This window comes from Emys orbicularis, chromosome 17, assembly GCF_028017835.1.
Source record: "Emys orbicularis isolate rEmyOrb1 chromosome 17, rEmyOrb1.hap1, whole genome shotgun sequence".
NCBI classification, from domain to species: Eukaryota; Metazoa; Chordata; order Testudines; family Emydidae; genus Emys; species Emys orbicularis.
The window spans coordinates 25,779,979-25,795,252 of NC_088699.1; the positions used below are offsets into that span (position 1 = coordinate 25,779,979).

The following is a 15,274-nucleotide window of genomic DNA, read 5'->3' on the forward strand; positions in this document are numbered from 1 at the left end:
ACCTTACAAGAGACCTTTAGCACAAAGCATATTTCAGTTACATTATATTTACACTCATTAGCATATTTCCATGAAACATGGAATGCAACGTCACAAGGGGTTTCTCTGGAAGGTAGTGAATAGTCTTTATTTACTGAATAGTATTTATTTACTGGGCTGAGGTTTCCAAAGCTACTTAAGGATATGGATTCCCTGGGAAAGCCCCACCTCAGCGCTGGCCAACAGGACAAGCGGGGCTGGGTGGGAGTGGTCACAGCAATGCCCCACCCACGGGGCAGGAGGGAGCTATAAATACTGGACCGAGCATCCCTCCAGCCAACCTGCACCTGCAGCAGCTTCCAGCTCCACGCGTGTCCCTGCAGAGACGGCATGGGTGAGTCTGGGCTCTGGGAGCAGGACAGCAAATGTGCCACTCCACTCTCTGCACTGCTGTATGCACCTGCATGTCCGAGAAAGCTGCTGTTTCCTCTCCTGGCACCTTGCTTTCCTAGGGTGTCTCTGACCCCTGCTATTTCTGCTCCCAGTGCCTCAACCTCTCCCCAGAACAACACTTTCCATGCCACAGCCTTTGAGTGCCTATGACAGCCGGTGCTCTTGAGGGGAGATGGGGGAGTTGGGGACATATTGATTTATAATCTTTGTACACGAGTCTGGAGTGCCGGAGGGCCCGTTTGACAAACTCCAAATCAATCAGTAACTTGCTGTGTTTCCTGCCCTTCTAGGAAATAGCAGAGTGGCATCAAATGGGCAGTGCAGCTATTTAACTGCCTGCACTATGCCCCTTGCTGAGCATGTGCACGCTGCTCCGCCTCGGGGGTGGCCCTTCCTTCCAGGGAAGTCATGAACGGGGAACAACCCCTCGCTGTATTGGCTTGTGCACTGAGTTGCCAGTACCACTAACGTCCATCAACCTTTCCTGGCCTAATGAATGGCTCAGAGTAGGTGAACAGGTACAAGTGTGTGAGAGCGAAAACTAACCAGTAACTCACACAAAATGGGTCTCTCCTAGGGAGGAGTCTAGCGCAGGCAATGCTGCACTACTAGACAAACCAACCCTGCCTAGAAGGGACAGTCCCCGTTTGAGGGTTTCCCCACCCCAGCCCTAGGAAGTTCTCCTCTTCGTGCAGCCGGCTCCGCTAACAGCAGGAGAGCTCTCAGGTGCTGGCAGGAAGGCAGCGAGAAAGTGTCTGAGCCTGCTATGGTGAGATACATTCTCCTCTTCCCGGAGAGAGGCCCCAGCATCAAGGTTTTCCTGCAGTTTGGGATATATGGGAGCCACTGTGCTGTACACGCTTTATTTGTATTCACACAGACAGCACTAACACATGGAAATAGAAGCTCTGAACTATAATTAAACTGACAAGGAGGAGAACTCCACGGTAGCATTAAATACTAAGATACATGTGTTAGTAACTGCATTTAACAGTCGAAGGGAGAGAACACTTCAGCCAGCCTATAAACCAGGGGCGGCAACCTTTCAGAAGGGGTGTGCCGAGTCTTCATTTATTCACTCTAATTTAAGGTTTCATGTGCCAATAATACATTTTAATGTTTTTAGAAGGTCTCTTTCTATAAGTCTATAATATATAACTAAACTATTGTTGCATGTAAAGTAAATAAGGTTTTTAAAATGTTTAAGAAACTGCATTTAAAATTAAATTAAAATGCAGAGCCCCCCGACCGGTGGCCAGGACCCCGGCAGCGTGAGTGCCACTGAAAATCAGCTCGCGTGCCCTGCTATAAACCAGAAAACCAGACAGCTGTCACTGTCCCTGTTAGAATGTTGGCGGTTCCTTGCAGGACAGGGATGTGTGCAGCAGTTATGCCAAGGGCCATGACTTCCCTGTTTGTGCCTCTGAAAGCCAGCAGCCCTAGTTCCAGTCCATGCGGCTGAGAGCCAGGGCAATGCAGAAGAGCTACCCACCTGTAGGGCCTTGCAAACTCCCTCTACAGGCTCTGCTTGTAACCCAGGGCCGGCTCTAGCATTTCTGCCGTCCCAGGCAAAACAAAACAAAACAAAACAAAACAAAAACAAATATCGCGATTGGCGGCGGCAATCGGGGAAAAAAAAAAAATGCCGTGATCGGCGGCGGCAGTTCAGCGGCAGGTCCTTCGCTCCTAGAGGGAGTGAGGGACCTGCCGCCCCCGAATTGCCGCAGGTGCCGTCCCTCTCCCTTGGCCGCCCCAAGCACCTGCTTGTTAAGCTGCTGCCTGGAGCCGGCCCTGTTGTAACCACTTGACTTGGTGAGGAAGGTTTGTTCCTGATGCTGTTCGCTTTTGTTCTGGGTTAAGAATTTTTCGCTGTTGTTGGCTCTTGAAGCACTAGTGTACCCTGTGGATTTGTCCAGTCGGTGAGTCTGGTGTGACTTTGCAGGAGCTGGGTCAGTTGTGATTCTCAGCTCCTTGAAGGGAGGGTTTGTATTTCTTGTGTCACTCCATCTCTTTCTTTTTTCAGCTGCCCAGCACCTCCTGCTCCTCACCTGCCTGCTGGCCCTGTCAGCCACAGTTCTCACCCTGGACATAGAAAACCTGAATATCTTCAATGGAACTTCAGATAAAATTCTGAACCTCAGCCCAGCAGATCCTGTGCCTGGTATGCAATTTATCTCTGCTGTCCTTAAACACTGCTCTTCTGAGGTTCTGGAGTACCAGACCCTCCACACAGACAGAACATGAGCAAGAGGGACCAGGTGTTATTGTGTTAGAGAGGGACAAACCAGTTCAGATCCAGTAAGAACCTCTACAGACCTTCATCCCAACTCAAATCAAACCCCAGCAGTTGGAGATTTGGAAGTTCAGACCATTTCTTCATTCTGTATTCTCTGGCTTCAGCCAGGAAGGATGCCAAAATTCTACTAGAGCTTTGTTCTCTGTATTTCTGGCCCATCCAATACCAGGAAGTACCCCAAATCTTTGTGAAAGGAGCTGATCATTTCATGAGTCTTCAGCCCACTTTCAGAGAAACGATGCATAAGATACCCAACCAAAGCCCTGCCTTCTGTGGGTCACCCAGCACAAATCATATTGAGGACCGGGCGTTAACAATGCCACAGCTCAGAGAGGCTCTACTGGGAACTTTCCCTTCTGGAACCTAACGTTAGGGCTACCTTTGAAGTGGGAGCACGGCAATCACCTGTCTACCTGGCACCCACTAGTCTGAGGGAACCAATTTTCAAATCTGCCTGTGGGATTTGGGTGCCCAATTCTCATTAAAATTCATGGGAACTGCTGCCCAAATCCCTGGGGGACCCTGCCAATCTCAGACTCCAGACACAGCAGAGCAGGTGGGAAGGAAATTCTGACATTTTGAAAATTCCTTTCACCCCGAATGAGAATGAAAAGTCAGAATTTTAAATTTCCTGTAAACCCCCGAAGTCATAATATAAAACTAGGCAATGAAACCATGAGGTAGCCTAGGCCGATAGCAATGTAATTACAGCATCTTCCGTGGCCACACCTTGCATTCCTCCTGTCTTGTGCACAGCCACCAAAGCAGTGACCACTAGTCAGCCAGAGAACTTTTCGCCGTTTTGGTGACTTTCTCTGCCCTGTGCTGATTGGCCATTTGCTCCAACCCCGCCCTCACAATCTCTTCCCCTCAGCTTCACTCCACATCTGCCCCTCTGACCTCTGCTCCCCTGCCCAGGGCCCCTAATCCCTTTCCCTTCACGTCTCTTTCCATTAACTGAGCCCCTCTGAACTAAATTCACCCGCACAAAACTGTGGCACTACCATGCTGTTTGCTGCCATCCCATTGCGCCCTCTGCTGGTGCTGGTGTGTTCTACACCTTCCCCCACGCTGTGTCTGGCAGGTCTATCTGGATAGTCAGCTCTTCGGGACAGGGACCATCCGCTCTACTCTGTTTGTGTACGGTCCGTACCGTTTGGCTTGGCCTTAGGCACTACGGCAATAATATAATTAATAAATCACTCCAGGTTCCAGCTCTCCAGACTCCTGCATGTGCACAATGGTGATGCCCGCCCATCTTCTGGCATGAATCACTGACACCTCAAACAACTCCACCAGATTCCCACTCATTTCAGGAGCCCGTTCAAATAGCAACCCCCATATTTTTTAAATCCTCCATGAATTTACCCTTGATCCCATCCTAGAAATGTTCTCTCTTTATTTCCCTTCCAGCTCTCCCTTCTTCTCCACCAGCGCCCTGCTCCACCCTTCAGAGAATATTCTCACCATCACTGGTGGAAGAGCTTTCTTCTCTTTGCCGCCTGATGCCTGGATCAGCCGCCCCATCACTGTAGATCATCAGCTCTCCAGCCATTGCTTTTCTTCCCCCTTGAACTCTTCCCTTACCCAGCTTGCTGTTATTTAGCATTTGATTCTGTAAAGCATTTGGAGGTAGAATTTCTCTCAAAGATGCTAAACAGGGAAAAGAAAGCCCTAGTGTTGGAATCACCCTGGTGGGAGGGTGGTCACAATAAACATCAGTTTCTCCACCAGGCTATGAAATAGCAGATGCTGCAGCTGTTCTCCGATTGTTTCATCTCTGTCTGTATAGCGCACACTGTCCCAGAGAACGTCAACTCACGACAGGACACTCCTCTAAGCAGAATCTTCTTGTTTCGTGGTGCCTCTCCATGCACTAGTCTCTGCCATTCTTGGCACTGCCGACTGGCACTGATACCCTGATGCACTGAAACCATGTTCCTTCACACACTACCTTGCCACTGTATGTCCTGTTTGGGTCCCGCTGAGGATAAAAATGGCTGGTACAGTGGAGCCGGTTCCTGGATGCCTACTACACACTGGGTGCACAAATCACTCATAGCAAGGGAAGCAACAGCCTGGATATGAGGCAGTGCCAGCACCACTGAAGCAGAGAGCATGCACTGGATTAGAGCTACCCTTGGCTAAGCGGCAGCTGAGGGTGGGAGCCTCAGACAGTTCCACGCAGGTTTATCTGATACGGCATCACCTAAACCGTGAGGAGTCTCAAAGGATTTAGGAGAAAGATGAGAAGTAAAGAAGTGGCCGGAGTTATCTGAGCGCAGTGATACTGTCCAGCAGATAAACCTCTTTCCTGGGGCTGGAATAGGGTCTGATATCTCTGCTCTGTTCTCGTCCATACAGTGCACAGTGCAGGACACAGCCGGGGGAAGCGAGCCAGTGACACCCGACCACCAGCAGGACGTGGTAAGTATTTCACTGTGGAATAGCTGTCTGCTCAGTGCACCTCCTGCTAGCTGAGAGCCCAGAAGAACTGGAGATAGCTCTGTTCAGCTAGCGTCAGGCTGCAAAGGGCTGGCAGAGGGCAGGACACACCATAAGTAACAAAAAATGAACATAAGTTCCTGGAGGATAAGTCCATCAATGGCTGTTAGCCAGGATGGGCAGGGATGGTGTCCCTAGCCTCTGTTTGCCAGAAGCTGGGAATGGGCGATAGGGATGGATCACTTGATGATTGCCTGTTCTGTTCATTCCCTCTGAAGCATTTGGCATTAGCCAGTCGGAAGACAGGATACTGAGCTAAACGGACCTTTGGTCTGACCCAGCATGGCCGTTCTTATGTGACAGTCAAAGTGAATAGTTTGCAAATGCCTCATTGGCTGAAAGCATCTGACATGTACTTGCAAACTACAAAACCATGAACAGAACGCAGGGTTGGTTTGTGAATTATCTACTAACCAAAAGGGGCTAAATTAATAATAGGATTCATAATGAATACTTCATCAGCCCGGAGAAAGAGTAATAGGAGAGAGAAAAGACAAAGCACAGAAATAAGAAATGGAAGTACTCGTGGCACCTTAGAGACTAACAAATTTATTTGAGCATAAGCTTTCGTGGGCTACAGCCCACTTCTTCGGATGCATAGAATGGAACATATATTGAGGAGATATATATACACACACATACAGAGAGCATGAACAGGTGGGAGTTGTCTTACCAACTCTGAGAGGCCAATTAAGTAAGAGAAAAAAAACTTTTGAAGTGATAATCAGGATAGCCCAGTACAGACAGGTTGATAAGAAGTGTGAGAGTACTTACATGGGGAGATAGATTCAATGTTTGTAATGGCTCAGCCATTCCCAGTCTTTATTCAAACCTAAATTGATTGTGTCTAATTTGCATATCAATTCGAGTTCAGCAGTTTCTCATTGGAGTCTGTTTTTGAAGCTTTTCTGTTGTAAAATAGCCACCCGCAGGTCTGTCATTGAATGACCAGACAGGTTAAAGTGTTCTCCCACTGGTTTTTGAGTATTATGATTCCTGATGTCATATTTGTGTCCATTAATTCTTTTGCGTAGAGACTGTCCGGTTTGGCCAATGTACATGGCAGAGGGGCATTGCTGGCACATGATGGCATATATCACATTGGTAGATGTGCAGGTGAACGAGCCCCTGATGTTATGGCTGATGTGATTAGGTCCTATGATGATGTCACCTGAATAGATATGTGGACAGAGTTGGCATCGGGCTTTGTTGCAAGGATAGGTTCCTGGGTTAGTGTTTTTGTTATCACTTCAAAAGTTTTTTTTCTCTTACTTAATTGGCCTCTCAGAGTTGGTAAGACAACTCCCACCTGTTCATTCTCTCTGTATGTGTGTGTATATATATCTCCTCAATATATGTTCCATTCTATGCATCCGAAGAAGTGGGATGTAGCCCACGAAAGCTTATGCTCAAATAAATTTGTTAGTCTCTAAGGTACCACAAGTACTCCTGTTCTTTTTGCGGATACAGACTAACACGGCTGCTACTCTGAAAGAAATAAGAAAGTAAATGGTGTCATGCTGCAGAAGAAAGGGAGTTAAAGAAATGCAAGAAAACACCAAGCAAAATAAATAGGACTTTTGGCTCATTAATTTATATTTGATTCATTTCTGCTCCTTTATGTTATGTACTTCCTTGCAGATGAGCTCTGGGGGCTGAAATTTTGGAGGAAAGGGGTGGGGCAGCATTTCTGAGCACACTTCCACTATTAATATTGCTGGCTGCTCTGGATTCTAGGGTTAAGTAATTGGAGAAAGAAATTAAAATTCCCCCAAGCCCTTGAGGCTGATGGAAGCTTAGCCACCTCTCAGGAGAGAATCCAAACTGAGGGGGCCACACGCAGTCGAAGTGTTTGGGGTGGGCCAGACCGGGCCAGGCCAAGCTCCCAGCAGCTTCCAATCTGCCGGCTCCTGGCAGGAGGTGATGGTTTTCAAACTGGGTGGCGTGCTGGGAGGACATGTCCCCCAGTTTGAAAACCTCTGTGCTAAAGGGAAGGCTGAAATCTGGTGGGACACATCACCCCACATGCCCCCCATGATGACCCCACTTTTATGGCCCCATGGCTTTACACCCTGGTTGGCTGCCCCACTTGCCCCACCCTTTTTATGGCCTTGTTGAATGCTTCGGTGTCTAACTTCAGGGGATTTGGTTAAATCAGCCTGTCTCTCCTGCCTTCAGCCTGGCCCAAGGACTGCAGTGAGATCCCCTCAGGCAGCCCCAGCGGCATCTACCTCATCCAGCCCACAGGACTGCACCAGCTCGTGGTGTACTGCGACATGAATGAAACAGCCGGGGGCTGGATGGTCCTCCAGCGGAACCGGCACAACACACAGATCACCTGGGCTGAGTCCTGGAGCACCTACAAGTACGGCTTTGGCAACGTGCACGATGACTACTGGCTGGGGACGGAGTACATCTATCAGATCGCCAAGCAGAAAGTCTACCAGGTCAGGTTTGTCATCCACGATTCATCCGGCACCATGAAATACGCAGACTACAACCTCTTCGGTCTGGAAGACGAGTCCAAAGGCTACAGGCTGAGGCTGGGCTCTTACACTGGGACTGCAGGGGATGCCATGACTTCAAACAATCCTAGCACCGTGCATGACAACATGAAGTTCTCCACAAAAGACCTGGATCAGGACACTTCCAGTGGGAACTGTGCATCTAGCTCTGGTGGGGGCTGGTGGTACTCAGCTTGTTCTTCTGTTCTACTGAACATCAAAGGGAGCATCACTTGGGGTAGTATCTGTAGTGGGAACTGCCAAGCCTCTGCCATCCTCATCAAACCAGCGTCTTACTGTTAGTCACCCCTTCCCCACCCTCCTGTCTGCAGTGAAGCCAACCCCTGCTCCACGAAGGGAGGGAAAAGGGTCAGAGTGTGTCATGGCCAAACCTCCCGCCCGCTCTCACAGGCCTCGCTGGGGGAAGTATCAGGGTTACCCAGGAAACGGGGCCACTTTCCTTCTCCTCTCCCTCCCTGCAGACTTTCCGAGCTTTTCTCCACTTGGCCCTTCCCCTTTCGGCTTTGGGTTGATTCATTTTAATTATATTAAAAATCAGAACAATTGTTTGCAAAAATTGTTGTTTGCAAGCATGCCATGTGTGGGGGAGAAAACACGCTCAACACTGCCGTGATTGTTCATTAGATTCAAAGAGCGCCCCCAGAGGTCACCAGAAACAGGACGCCATAAAGGCTGAAGAATTCTCTCACTCTGTGTCTCCTCTGTAGTGGGTTTTGAAGCTTCAGAATAAAATTGCATTTCCAAAAGTTCTCTCCAATTGGCAGATATCCATTCCACGTCTCGGGGGCTCACCCAGTCTAACTTAGCTAGAGAAGCCATTCCTAAGGACAGATCTTTGGGATTGCAGTGCAATGGCCATTAATACAGAAAAAATAAGGAAATTAAATCCAGGTGTCTGAGTTTAAACACGAGAGATGTGACTCAGTGTAGGACATTTAATAAAGGGTTTTCACATTGGAAAATCCTCTTCTTAGTAAGAGAGAGAACAATAGTCACGCATTATGGAGTTGTGGTCATGACTCAATACCATCGCTACGTCTGTATAGCACTTTCTGTTGTGTGACTTTGACAATCCCTTACTGTCCTCCTTCCATCATAGTTACTCTCTGGTTCCAGAGGAATGGGTCTGGAGAGTTTGCAGTAAATCTGACAAGCTACTTGCAAGTGCTAGGATTTGTAGAAAGTAGGGTTTTCACTTTCCAAAATGGTTCTTGCCATTTCTTACACAACGTGAACTCAAAATTCAAATGGCTGGTAGGCCCCCAGGACAATGGGGGATTTGGAAAGATATTGAAACTTAAACTCCTTAACGCTGGGCACACCGGAAAGCGTCCTGCACCCATCATTTATTATGGGTGTTTGTAGCATCTGGTGAGTTTGACCAATGATCAGTGACTATCTGCCCCAAACAAGCAGCACACATTCTGTGACACTCCGCAGCTGCCAGCCTAGCTCCGCAGAGAGGGGAGATCACCAGTCACTTAACGCCAGGGAACCCCAAGACCTGCACTTAGCTGGAAGCCTGAACAAAGTGAGGTGTCCACATTGCTCCTGAGCTCAGATTTCTTGCAGCAGGAGTGAGGCAAGGCAAGGGTATGCCACTGAGATCCACCATCCCCCTGGCCCGTGATCGCCACCCTGAGAGTGACCCAGGACCCAGCCCATCCAGGGGTTATAGACAGTAACCACCAGCACCTTGAATCTCCCCTGGATGTGAACTGGCAGCCAGTGCTGAGCACAGGGCAATGTATCCTCGCAGGCCTACCCTACCCCCGAGTACCTTGTGCTCCGGCTATAGCCTCTGGCCCGCCTTCGAGGGTGCCCCAGGAAGAGCAGAGCCCTGCTTGAGATGGTGACGGCGGAGGTGAATGTGGCCAGGTCCAAATCTGACAGGAAGGGAGGTGATCTCTGGGCCAGGCAAAGAGAAAGAAAATGTTCCTGGCCACTGCTGCTGCCTGGGGACTCGGGAGCACAGGGCAACCTAGTGAGGCTCAGGGGGACGTTGCTGACACAGGGGGGCTGATGCTCTCAGCCGAGGCAGTACTCAGACTTTGCCACTTCCTCGAAATGCTCCCCCCACCACCAGCCCCTGGAGCTGCCAATAAACTGGCATTTCTAGATATTGCCATTCCCAGTTCATACCTCTCCATTCGCTGTCCTTGCTCTGCGGATGGAGGCAGATCAGGCTGCCAGGCTGCCCAGCACTGTAATCCAGGGGGGGAGACAAAGTCAGTTCCCATCCCCAGTCAGACATCGGGAGAGCCAGGACCCAGTTCTGCCTGGCTCATGGAGGAGGTGTAGAACTGAGTGTCAGGCCCCTGCACACAGCACCTGGTTCTCCTCTGCTTGTCTCCTGTGTCATCATTCACACCTGGGCAAAGCGCTGCCCAGTCCCAAATCTCCACCAGGGATTGGAATGTTGGCGTTTGTAGCATTTACCACCTGCTTGGCACCAGAGCTGTCATTGACGCCACAAGGAACATGGTGGGGAGAGAATCGAGGCCTGTATCTACAGTAGCATATACGGCACAGTGACATGGCTGACTGTCCCCTTGTTGGTCTCTCTGAGTGACCCCTCCGCTGTACAACCTCCTGTCCCTCCCTGTCTGGGGTGGAGTCCTGCCATTCTCCCACTCTCAGACCAGGATCTGGGTACAGCACCCCAGCTCTGCCAACTGCTCATTGCTGACTGCCGTTCAGGCATGGGCTTGGTCCTCTCTTTGGGGACCAGTGACCAACAGCCTCCTTGAAACAAGCAGGTTTATTAGCAGATGGAACAAAGCACCAGAGAGAACGGTTTCCAAACACCAAACAGCCGACACAGCTAGTCTCGTCCAGTCTGAGCTTCCCGACAAGCTACATTAGACAGGCCCTTAGTTGGGCCTCCCTCCTTTTACAGGATCAGACAGACCCAGCTTACATTACATAGCAAGCCCAGGTGCTCTCAAGCCCAGCCTGGTCCCAGTTTGCCTTCCAGAGCTGTCTGCCTCCGCCAGGGAAACGTCTTGTCTCAATGCCACCCACCCACCCCCATCCCCCAGTGTGAGCCTGAGCCCAGTTACCGTTTTGCTCGGTGGTTGTTGTTATAGGGCCTAGGTGTGACGTGGTCGCTTTGTCCAGTCTGGTTTTTCCCAGTTGCCCAGCCAGGCTGTCGGAGACAATGCCCCTGTGATGGCTGCTCCATTGTTTGTCCATTAGACACTTCAGCCCATTCAGTGACTTATCATCCCTGACGTTGTGCCTGGGGGGCATGTGCTGAAACTGCCTTCTCCCCTGGCATTCTGGCACCCCTCAGGAATACTATTCGGAGACCAAACATACAGCTCAGCATTCACCACCGAGCAGCCCCTGGACAATGTCAAACTCCTGCAGGTGGCAGACACGTATTGAAAATGGGTGGGGGTGAAAACCCAGGCCCCTCCACCTTTGGTCCACCACAGCTGAGAGAGGGCAGAGCAATGCCATCTTACAGTGCCTCTGCCTGCCCTGCTGGGTCCCACTGTGTGATCCGTAGAGCCAGGGCCGGCTCCAGGCACCAGCTTAACAAGCAGGTGTTTGGGGCGGCCAAGGGAGAGGGGCGGCACCTGCGGCAATTCGGGGGCGGCAGGTCCCTCACTCCCTCTAGGAGCGAAAGACCTGCCGCTGAACTGCCGCCACCAATCGTGGCTTTTTTGTTTTGTTTTTTGTTTTGCTTGGGGCAGCAGAAATGCTGGAGCCGGCCCTGCGTAGAGCTGGGCTGGAATTTTCACCTAAATGGGGGTTTGTGGAAAATGCAGTTTCCTTGGGGAAATTTCAAATTTGCCCTCCAAAAATTATCAGAAAACCCCCAAAATAAAATATTTCAGTTGGGTTCAAATTTAACTCCATTTTAAACCTCAATCTATTGTAGTGCTCCCCTCACTGGGCCCCGGGACCCCGTTCTCTGCTATGGGAGGGGCTCCCTGGCTAGACTGCATCTTCCATAATCTAACAGTGTCCCCATAGACTGAGCACATCATGGAGCATCATGGGGGTCAAGTGGCTACAGCTGCATCATGGGAGATGTAGTCAGCCAGGGAGCCTCACCCATAGGGGAGAATGGACGCAGCAGGTAACCTGAACTACAACCCTCATGAGGCAATGTGTCACCCTAGTTCAATGCTGAACTGACTCAAAATGAAACATTTCACCATTTCCAAATCAAAATTCTTCAGAACTTTTTGTTCCATGAAAAATGTCAGTATTTCAACTTGCGGGGCAAAACCAGATGTTGAACTGTGGGAATTTCTTGCAGGGCAGGATGTGACATTACCCAGGGTACAATCTGGATTCAGCTGTGTCCCCTCAGTTTTCTAACCTGCGGGTCCTTTCACACTGCTTTGCAGTTAGGGCCACCACTCCTGGTCTGCTCACACACAGCCTCTAGCATGTAAGTTACTCCCAGTGGCAGATCATTGTGTGGGCTGACGGGGCCCGTGCCCTCTCCCTTCCCCCCCATACCCCAGCGTGGAAGTGGCCAAGCCCCCTCTCACTTCCCTCCTCCCCCCACATGCAGAGCCAGCCTGAGCCACTTGCTCAAGCCCCCTCCTCCCCCGTGCAGGCAGGGACAGCCTAAGCCCCCCTGCTCACCTCCCACCCACCCACCCCCAGCCCCTTTTTGGCAAAAAAAACATTTTTGGTTGTGCCTCCTCTTACCTGGTCTGTGCCCCCCTGGGAGCTGGGGCCAGAGCCAGGAGCGAGTGCTGGGGGTCGCGGTGGGGCCGGGGCTGCAGTCAGGGGCCGGGAGCAGGGCCGCGGCCAGGAGTGGGGCCGGAGGTGCAGCTGGGGCACAGCCAGGAGCAAAGCCATGGATGACAGCGGAAGCCCCGCTGGCTGGGTTTGTTCTAGGGTCCCTGGGCAGTGTAGCAGGCAGGCCTGGGTTCCCTACCAGCCACCGGGAAGTGGCACAGGAGCATTGGAGACACCAGTCAGACAGCTTGCCTGGCGAGACATTGTTACTTCAGCCCTGACGGTGTCATCCCCCAACCGCGTGGCCACACGCTCTTGCATGGGCTCTGGCTGGATGTTCTTCTTGCTGCTGTGTTGGGGAGTGGAGACGAGCGAAGCTGAAGGCCCTGCGAGCTCTGTGGCACTGAGGATGTGGCTCAGGGCCATGTGAAAGGTGGTGATTGCTGGTCAGGGGACAGGTCCCTGACAAGGCAGGACACAGGACTGGATGCCCTGGGGCTGGTGGGAAGGGCCTGGTGGCCCATCCTTCACCAATTGTTGGGATTGGTCGTGGCCAGGGCCGGATTAATGAAGGGCCTTTAGGGGCTGCAGCCCAGGGCCTCAGGCTAAGGGGGGCCCCGCAGGCTGGATGCAGCCCGCTGCTTCTTTTCATTCGGCCCGCGGCAAGTCTGGAGTCAGGAGCGCTGGCTTGCCGATGTGCCCCTGCAGCCCCTAGGTGTGGCGCATTCAGGGAATCTCTGCGCGCTGCCCCCGCCCCAGCGCTGGCTCCCAGTACCACGGCCAATGGAGTCTGTGGGGGTGGTGCCTGCAGGCACGGGCAGTGTGCACCGTGTAGAGTGGCCTGGGGGCCAGACATGCCAACCACCTCGGGGAACAGAGCAGCGTGGAACCAGGGCAGACAGGGATCCTGCCTTAGCCCTGCTGCGCCACTGACCAGAAGCCGCCCAAGGTAAGCGCCTCCCGGCTGGAGCCTGCACCCCGCACCCCCTCCTGCACCCCAGCCCCCTACCCCAGCCCGGAGCCCCCTCCTGCACCCAAACTCCTACCCAGAGCCCGCACCCCGAACCTCCTGCTGCACCCCAACCCCCTGTCCCATCCCTGGCCCCACTCCAGAGCCCACCCACCCCCAGCTGGAGCTGCACCCCCTCCCGCACCCCAATACCCTGCTCCAGCCCTGAGCCCACTCCCCCACTCTAAACCCCCAGGGGCGCCACAAAATCTAATAGCCCCAGGCCCACAGGAGAATTAATCTGCTCCTGGTCGTGGCTGCATCTTTTCACTGCAGACACCTCATGTTTGCAAGGAACAATTCAAGGTGATTTGTGATCTGCCCTGTGCACCAGAGTGTGGCGCTGCCCTTTGGTGTGTCACGACTCGGGTGCGTGGATGTCTAGCTGTGGGGCGGGTTACCAAGAAAACTTGTGATTCAGAATGAGAGAACTCTAGGAATGCAAAGGCTCGGGCACATGCCCTGCATCCATCTGCCCACAGAGGGGGCTGGTGAGCTGCAGATGTCACTAAGCCCACGCTTAGGCTGAGTGGGGTGCTGGGGGAGAGGAGTGCTGGGGTGCAGAGAAGCAGGAACCTGTCCAGCTGCTCCCGTGCTCCTCAGCTGCCAGTTGGACTAATTCTGCCAATTTAAAAAGCGCCCCTCTTTCTGCTCCCACTGCCCCCTAACACCCGCCCAGGGCCTCTCCCCTTCACACAGCCTCACCACTTCTCCTCTGAAAAGAGTGTGGTGGAGACGCAAGAAACAGCTGCTGCTGAGTTTAGTTCCTTAAGTCTAGATGATCCAGGACTGTGGACCCACTTGAGCAGTAGCCTGAGGGACTTCCTTGTACTGCATGGGCCACAGCAAGTGAAAAACTTCATGTTCCCCAAAGACAATGAAAATAGAAGTTTCCATCCAACACAGGGATAGCTCAGTGGTTTGAGCATTGGCCTGCTAAACCCAGGGTTGTGAGTTAGGGATCTGGGGCAAAAATCAGTACTTGGTCCTGCTAGTGAAGGCAGGGGGCTGGACTTGATGACCTTTCAGGGTCCCTTCCAGTTCTATGAGATAGGTATATCGCCTTATATTATAAGAAGAGTCACCACCCAAGAAATGTACACACACCACGACCTTGAAAAAACAATTCAAAATGAGATCATACAGTTACTGGCAACAAAAGTCAAACAAAAAGAACAGGAGTACTTGTGGCACCTTAGAGACTAACAAATTTATTTCAGCATAAGCTTTCGTGGGCTACAGCCCACTTCATTGGATGCATAGAATGGAACACACAGACAGAAGATATTTATACATACAGAGAACATGAAAAGGTGGAAGTACGCATACCAACTGTAAGAGGCCAATCAATTGAGATGAGCTATCAGCAGCAGAAGAAAAAAAACTTTTGAAGTGATAATCGAGATGACCCATAGGTGTGAGGAGAACTTAACATGGGGGAAAAGATTCAATTAGTGTAATGACCCAACCATTCCCAGTCTCTGTTTAAACCTAAGTTAATTGTATCTAATTTGCATATTAATTTGAGTTCAGCAGTCTCTCTTTGGAGTCCGTTTTTGAAGTTTTTTTGTTGCAAAATTGTCACCTTCAAGTCTGTCACTGAGTGGTTAGAGAGGTTGAAGTGTTCTCCCACTGGTTTTTGAATGTTATGATTCCTGATGTCAGATTTGTGTCCATTTATTCTTTTGCGTAGAGACTGTCCGGTTTGGCCAATGTACATGGCAGAGGGGCATTGCTGGCACATGATGGCATATATCACGTTGGTAGATGTGCAGGTGAACGAGCCCCTGATGGTGTGGC

General features: G+C 51.3%; 1 protein-coding gene across 1 annotated transcript; it reads left to right on the forward strand.

Annotated features, from left to right (window-relative positions):
- The first annotated feature begins 369 nt into the window (after positions 1-369).
- Positions 370-8,128, forward strand: LOC135891059 (fibrinogen-like protein 1-like protein). The gene is made up of 4 exons (XM_065418547.1): positions 370-373; positions 2,456-2,593; positions 5,093-5,155; positions 7,412-8,128. Exons 1-4 carry the CDS (start codon positions 370-372, stop codon positions 8,038-8,040), a joined length of 834 nt encoding a protein of 277 aa, XP_065274619.1. The 3' UTR covers positions 8,041-8,128.
- The last annotated feature ends 7,146 nt before the right edge of the window (positions 8,129-15,274 follow it).

Coding starts and splice junctions, on each gene's coding strand:
- LOC135891059 (XM_065418547.1), top strand. Junction 2,594..5,092: donor CCCAGCAGATCCTGTGCCTG/GTATGCAATTTA, acceptor TCGTCCATACAG/TGCACAGTGCAGGACACAGC. Junction 5,156..7,411: donor CCGACCACCAGCAGGACGTG/GTAAGTATTTCA, acceptor TCCTGCCTTCAG/CCTGGCCCAAGGACTGCAGT.